The sequence below is a fragment of the Podarcis melisellensis genome, assembly GCF_964234715.1.
Source record: "Podarcis melisellensis genome assembly, chromosome: 1".
NCBI lineage: Eukaryota > Metazoa > Chordata > Lepidosauria > Squamata > Lacertidae > Podarcis > Podarcis melisellensis.
In genome coordinates this window covers 132,334,806-132,342,897 of record NC_138528.1, presented here as the reverse complement: position 1 = coordinate 132,342,897, position 8,092 = coordinate 132,334,806, and the positions used below count along the sequence as shown (strand labels likewise).

Genomic DNA, 8,092 nt, shown 5'->3' with positions numbered 1-8,092 from the left:
CATCCATTGAGATTTAGCAATACACTGCTTTATACACTTTCATTCTGTTGTGTGAACGTTGTTTAATTTAACCAGGAGAATGTTTATATTGAGTTACACATTGTGCGTGCTATCCAGATGAAGTTAGATGAACAACCAATGCCGGGCATTAGACAGAGCCAATATAGCTTGAGGATTATCCAAATTATGTACACGTATTTCCAGTTGATTATGCTAGTATTACATACATGACCTAATGATTTGACCCCATTGTTCATAAAAAGAAAGGATTTCTAATCAATTAATGTTTGTCAGCTGCTATATAGCTATATATGTTTCAAATTGTACCTATTTAAAATATTTGTTTTCAGCCCACCACTCTGGCCTCTCCATGGAAGCATCTGTGTATATCTGATATTAGGACCATATACAGAAGTTGAGGAGGGGGATGGCTCTTCATATTCATGAAGCCTGCATATTTCTGTTGCTAATTCCTAGTTTGGTCACTCCAGCTGCCTTCAACCATGAAGACTACCCTGCTGATGAAGGTGATCAAATCTCAAATAATGATAATAATCTGATATTTGATGACTATCGAGGGAAAGGTTGTGTGGATGACAGTGGTTTTGTATACAAACTGGGAGAGCGGTTTTTTCCAGGGCATTCCAACTGTCCATGTGTCTGTACTGAGGATGGACCTGTTTGTGACCAACCAGAATGCCCCAAAATCCACCCAAAGTGTACTAAAGTAGAACACAATGGATGCTGTCCGGAATGCAAAGAAGTGAGGAACTTTTGTGAATACCATGGGAAAAGCTACAAAATCTTGGAGGAATTTAAGGTAAGACCAATGCATATTAATTCATTGATTCCTTATTTCATTGTGTATGTACATCTATAGAAATACATATAGTACTTTAAAAATCATGCATTAATTTGATGTCTAATTGATATTGGGAAAAGATGTGGCATGCTAGTCAATAAATATCCAATTTCTGTGTTGTCATTGTCAGGTGGGTGGGAATAGGAGGTGCATTAGAGATAATTAGAACTAGCATGTTACCTTCAGTGTCAGATTTTAACTTGTTTTGGTTCCAAAATATGAGACTCCTTAGAGATATGTACAAGTCCATCTACCTCCTTTGGAAAACGTGTTGTAGCTTTCATGCTGCAAAGGAGTATAACCAGCAATTAAGCACTTTGACTGACCTGTATCTAGTATTAATGAAGAACACCAGAAAAGAAACAATCAATTTTGCAGGTTAGCCTAGAATGATTGTACCAGTGGAGAAGTGTCAGTGGAAGTGGAACTGACCTCAAATGACTTCCCCACACCTCCCTTCTCCTGGCAGCCCTCTCTCTTGAGGGTTGGAGGATTCTTATAAATGAGGTGGGCTATGTTGCTGTGGGGAAAGGATGGATGGGCAAAAAATCAGGCAGGCACCTTCCTGCTCATGGAAGGTGTTTTCACCCAACTTTCAGTGTCTCCCCCTTCCACCCCAGCCCCTCACATCACACCACACCTCATTCAAGAGGGTCCCCAAGTGCTCAAGTGGAGCTTTTTGAGGTGCTGAAAAGTCACTCTAGGGCTAGGCCATCCTCATTTTCACTTGTGTTTCTCTGGATCAAGGCCACAGTATTTCCATTTTTCATCAAGGATGGGTAAACATATGAGAAGATCCACAATAAGATGGTGGACTGAAGAACTCCAAGCCTATGGAAACAAACAAAACTGATAAGAGGTGATTCATATTCTATAATTATGCAGGAAAGGCTGACCCCATTGCCATTCCACTTGTTTACAGAGCAATCCAAAGGCGCAGGTGAAGGACAATCGAAAGTTGAAGAACGATATTTCCCAATGCACTAATGGCATTTTGTTCTCCCTCCTAATTTTTTGTTAAGGTCCCCCCCCCCCAAGAAAACATTGGTAAGGAGTACTCCAGCTCCAGGACTGGCATAGTTTGCTCCCACCCCACTTTGTGAGCTTGTTGAGAGAACAGGAAGGCAACACCCTCTCCAGAATGTCTTCTTTTCACTCTGACATTGAAGCAGGACTGATAGTTGATCTTCCCAACATGAGATCTCTGAGAATAGAGAAAATGAGATCTAATGGATCCAGCGGCCTCTAAAATGCCTTCTCAGGGATCATAGGGTTATATTCTAAATGGCTTGAAGTACGGTGTATATTTCTAGTGCAGGAATTAGTTTTGACTGCTATGAATGCCTAGGTTACTTTCTGTGACTGAAATCACCCTGCCTTTTCTGACAGTCTGAAGATCTAGTTCTCTTCAACTGGAGCACTCTTGAGTAGTTAGGCTCCAATTATCATGAAGCAAATCTTTTCATACATGTAACCTTAGGCATGAAACAGCCTCAGTAAGTCTGGAAATGAGTACCTACGAAGTGGAAAAATGAATTGCCCTGTTCAGAGTAGATTGATGGTCCATCTAGCTCAAGGGATTTTTCCTCAACCCCATCCACAGTTTTTCTGGACCTCAGATGGAGGTTCTTCAGCCTTTTCAACTGCTATTATTAGTGCAAAGATGATAAAACCCATATAAAGCCCAGAAAAAGCAATAATCACAGGGCCTCACCTTTCTTACTGTCTTACTATCTTTCTAAAGATGGGGTTGTATATCCAATGCTGGTGTCCGCTAATGGAACAGAAAGGGAAGCATTTACTTCCAATTCTGCCTTCCACAGTCTCCCCTGAAAATCTGCTCTGGGTGGTTGGGGCCCACCAGAACAGAGTGTGTGTTGAGGTGGGGTGAGGGACTGCAGGAAGGAGGACAAACTTGTAAAAATTGCCACCCCTCCTCTTCTGTTAACAGATGCCCCTGCTGGAGCAAAAGAGCAACGTGTACCACTCAGATTTATTGACTGCGTTTCATTAGGTTTTTTTTTCCTAAAACTTGTTATTACAGATGTGAGATCTCTTAATAGTAAGAGCTGTTCACACCACATATAGTTGCCTCCCACACTGTGTATACATTCACATGGACCATTAAAAAACCCCTTGAACATGGTGACTGCAAGTAGGACTTAAGGTCAACTAACAACAATCGGTTAGAAGAATGAAATTTCAGTTGGAGTATTCTCCCATTAAAATAAGTAGGATTTAAAGGCACTCAACTTTGCTAGACTGAACCTTCTGTTTCTCCATGTGAATTGCATACTATGGAATGGTCAGGACTGCTCACATGTCTGGAGGGATGCTATATGTGTATCCACTTTTGGGATATTGCTAGGTTCACCAGTAGGCCCACTCTCTGATAATTGATTATGTGAGCCATATGTAAGCTTGGCTTAGATGCTAAGGCACTCCAGGAAATAGAATGGCCGGGTGGAGCTTATCCCATCTTATCCATAGAATACTTCAGTCAAAGTAACTGGCATCAGTTAAATTGTTAGCAACATTGCTGGAAAAGCTTGAATGTCCAAATTCACATGTGTTATTAGCAGCATAATAGTCCCATGAAAGCACAGCTGCATGAAGATTGCCCCACATGGCAACCTGTTCATGTCAAATGATTCTCTGCATTGCTCCAGAAATTGTCACCATCCCATCAAAACCCCTCTGTTGTGCAGTTTGGGATAGCATGGTGCTGATTGCCACATCTGTGTAGGAAGTCACCACACATGTGGCACAGCTTACCCATGATTGCATTTTTGAAAGACTATCAGGTGTCAGGGTGATGGTAGGGTGTCAGGAACTGGCAGGACACGGATTAGTGTGCACTGGGGGAAGGAGGACTGGAGTCTTACTCAGGAGAGGAGACCAGTGATTTGTGGTTAACTGTACCAGCCATGAGGCAAGAGTCAGAATGGCCAAGAGATTGAACTGCAACTCATGAACTCCTTGCTTTAAATCCTGTGTCAGTCAGCCAGCAACTGAAAATGTCCCTTTAACCAGCCTCTCCCTTTTAGCCCTCTGCAAGATGAGGATTATAACAACATTGACCTACCACAGTGCAGGTGAAGGTGCCACAGTAATAGTTGCAACTTATCATTAAACAGTCACAAAGAAACCATTCTGGAATTGTATAAAAACTGGTAAAAAATAAATGAAGACTTTTATTATTCACCCTATTCCTAAATTATTTGTATCTTACTGCAATGTTAAGACAGTGTGAGCTAAACTCATTCCTTGTTCTAGTTTGTTGTCTTTAGTGGGGACTAGTGTTCTTCATCAGGGTGAGGTGAATAGTGCTGACAATTGGTGGAATTACTTAGCCACTAAAATATGTTTCACATATAAAACATAATTTGAAGGGAAAGGGAGACGTGATTAACAGTGTTAAATTTCAAATAATTCTTTCTAGTATGACCTACTATTTGTCCTTACATTTTGTAGTCCTCAACTATACAATTCAATTATTATATGATTCTCCCAACTCAGAACAATATTCTGCAGTGTTGAATGCCAGCTCTTTTGTTCCTGTCTGTGGACCACAGAGCTGGACAAAACTGAAGAGTTATTTTGGCCCAGTTCAGTCTGAATGAAGATAGAGATGGCTTGCCCATTGCTAGTAATGTATAAAGAGCTCATTTACTTCATAAATTACTCCAGCTAGGAAGAGCTGCTGGGTATACAGGTAACCCTAATCTATATTAAAGAAAAATATCAAGGTGATTTTGGAGAATCCTGCTTGTGTAAAGAGCATCCAAAGAATTTTTTTGGATGATGGCCATATTTATACATCTAATGAAATATTTCACATTGACACCAAATTGCAGCTAAAGCGAAGTTTTGAGGCAAATTTTGAGGTTCCTCATAGAATCATAGAATTGTAGAGTCTTCTAGTCCAAAGCCCTGCAATGCAGGGATCTCAACTAAAGTATAGTGAAAGGCTAATTGAAATGGAGTGTTGTTGTTTTTCACATATCCCCGCTTCCTTCAACTAGTTCTCATGTCTCAGTGGCCTTAATTGTTAATGTGATATACGCTCAAACCCAAGTTCTTGTGAACTCAGCCTATGTGAAAACCTATGAGTTCAGTGCAGGTTTCCTGTTTTTGGAATGCTTCCCCATGGAGACTCACCTGATGCCTACCAGTACATTACATAAATGCAGGCGCCGAGTGAAAACTTTTCTCTTCAACCGGGTTTGGCTGATTAACATTCTATGGCTTTTAAAATGTGTTTGTAGGAGGGGGCTTATTGGTTTGTTTTTCTTTTACTATTATGTATTTTGTATTCTCATTTTGTATTTTGATGTTGTGAGCCACCCTGTGATCTTCAGATGAACAGAAATATACAAATTTAATAAAAAGTAATAATAATTATAATAATGACAATGATGATAATACAGCCGTACTTTGGAAGTTGAACAGAATCCATTCCGGAAGTCCGTTCGACTTCTAAAATGTTCAGAAATGAAAGTGCGGCCTCTGATTGGCTGCATGAAGCTCCTGCAGCCAATCAGAAGCTGCGGAAGCCGCACCAGACATTTGGCTTCCACAAATCATTCAAAAATCGGAACAATCACTTCCAAGGCGTTTGACAACCAAGCTATGACTGTAATAATAATGTCATGAACTGAATTCAAATTAAGCGGAGGCAGAACAACAACAACAACAAAAACCACCCCTCTTTTGTTACCTGATCCAAAGCTACTGCCTTCTAAGCTCTCATTTTAAATTCCATTCAGTCTCAAGTGTATGAAGTTTGCATTGGAAGATAATGAATGAATAGCTTCATCCAGTTTCATGGGAGAGTTTGTGGCAGCATTTTTTATTTTATTTTATTTTATTTTTATTTTTTGCTTTATCCAGTTCAGTGGAGGATTTCAGCTAATTTATTATATTGGATTTGTTTTGTATGATTCATCTTCAAGATGCTGAAAAACTTTCCCTGAACTCAGCTTTTGTTTTGAAACAAGAGGCCCATTTCAGTTATGCATTTCTTCCCTGCTCCATGGCGTTTTGTTTTCTTCCCTGGAAAACCAGCATGAAGTTCTAAGTTTCCAAGGGAGAAAACTGAGCCAAATCTCCCTAAACAAATATCTACATTGGTGGGTGATAAAGATGGGGGAAAGGACCATGGTGTTAAAAAGCTTACCAGTTATAGACTAAATTAGAAAGGGAAACCCCAGTTCTAAATATTAGACAGAAAGGGGGGGAGGCCTATAAGGGAAGTGGTTTCTGTCAACATGTGCAGATTGAACCAGCTAGTCAGGGAACCCACTCCATGAGCTCCAGCTGACAAAGTAACTTGGCCCTGGCTGCTTATCAAGGTGAGTTAAACAGACGCGTGAGTTTGGCAACAGGGTGAAGAGGCCAAGGCAGCGCATTCTGCCCAAAGTAATCCCCAACTCTTAGTTAGGTAACAGAAACAATGAAACAACAGCAACCAGGCAAGTAGAAAGCCAGCAGGGGCATGAGAGCTTTCCAGTGTTTTGCACCTGTCGCCATATATATAATTATCTCTCCATGCAGCAGAAGTCATGGGTATGTCAGAGGTGCAATGAGCTCCTGGCTCTCTGGGAGCAAGCTTGTTCCCTTGAGGCCAAGGTGGCAGAGCTGGAAAGTGCAAAAGAGGCAGAGAGGGAGTGGAGAAGGCCTTCGGGAATGTGGTAGCTGGTGCCACTCCCATGATGGCAGCTCCCCTCCTATCAGGGAGAATGAAGGTCTCAAGGAAAGAGAACATCACCTTGAGGAAGAGAGAGGCATTCGTTTAGAAGGGACCAATTCTTTGGGAGACAATAATGTATTCTCTCATGCCAAGGATACCTGTCCAGTGGGTGGAGCGATTGTGGTATTGGGTGATTCAATCATTAGGGATATGTGGTGGACATACAGACAGCAGCATGAATTGCCTTCCTATTACAAAGGATGTGGATGTTGCTCATGATCTCAGTAGCCTGGTAGATAGTGCTGGAGTCGAAGGAGTTGTAAAGGAAGATAAAGAGATTGTGGAGAAGCTACAATCTCACATCTATCTTCACAATGAAGGATATAGGGCAGATCTCAGTTCAAGGGGAGAGTCTGAAGGATTAGGACAGATAGTAGTGATGAGAGATGATCTTCTAGGCCTAATAGACAAAATAAAAACCGACAAATTGCTAGGTCTGGGTGACATCCACCTGAGAGTTCTCAAAGAACTCTAATGTGAAATTGCTGGTCTTCTAACAAAAATATGTAACTTGTCATTAGGTTCAGCCTCCATATTGGGGACTGGAAAGTAGCCAAAACAATGCCAATTTTTAAAAGGGAGATACAGGAAATTTTAGGCCAGTTAGCTTAATTCTGTCCCTGGAAAACTGGTGGAAAGTATGTTAAAGATAAATAACCAAACACATAGAAGAACAAGGCTTACTGAAGCAGAGCCAGCACAGCTTCTGCAAGGGAACGTTCTTACTCACAAACTCTCTTTGAGAGTTTAAACAAGCGTATGGATAGAGGTGATGCAGCTGACATAGTGTATTTGGACTTTCAAAAAGCTTTTGACAAAGTGCCTCACCAAGGACTCCTGAGTATGCTTAGCAGTTAATGAGAAAGAGGAGAGGTCCTGCTATGGGTGAGGTATTGGTTAAGTTTCAGGAAGCAAAGAGTAGGAAGAAATGAACAGTTCTCCAAATGGAGAGAAGTAGAAAGTGGAGTCACTCAAGGATTGGTATTGGGACTTGTGCTTTTCAGCTTGTTCATAAATGATGTAGAGTTAGGAGTGAGCAGTGAGGTGAGCAAGTTTGCTAATGACACCAAATTGTTCAGCGTTGTTAAAACAAAAAGAGATTGCAAAGAGCTGCAAAAGAACTTCTCCAAACTCAGTGAATGGATGGTAAAATGGCAAATGCAATTCAATGAAAACAAGTGTAAAGTGATGCATGTTGGAGCAAGAAACCTGAATTTCATGTTGTCAGGGGTTCAGGAGCAGAGACACAGGAGAGGGAGCAAATGGAGAGCGAGGAGGAGGAATCCGAGGGGGGAGTAGGCAGTGACAGTGGTCAGAGAGATTCCACGAGTCTCACCAGCGAATCGGAAGACTCACAGAAGGGAGCGCCCATGGCCAGGGCGAGGGGGGTGCCTAAGGGGAAGCCCCAGAAGGAAGGGGCCAGCGGGGACTCCTTGAGCAGCAGGTGGAAATCAGGACCAGCTTCCCCACCAGAGCAC

General features: G+C 41.6%; 1 protein-coding gene across 3 annotated transcripts in view; it reads left to right on the top strand.

The window, feature by feature from the left end:
* The first annotated feature begins 354 nt into the window (after window positions 1-354).
* Window positions 355-8,092, top strand: part of VWC2L (von Willebrand factor C domain containing 2 like) — a 112,931-nt gene continuing 105,193 nt past the window's right edge. For all 3 annotated transcript variants that reach the window (XM_081899085.1, XM_081899083.1, XM_081899084.1), the window contains exon 1: window positions 355-820. In XM_081899085.1, the coding sequence (XP_081755211.1) occupies window positions 428-820 (393 nt within the window). In that variant the 5' untranslated portion in view covers window positions 355-427. The remainder of the gene's footprint in view (window positions 821-8,092) is intronic.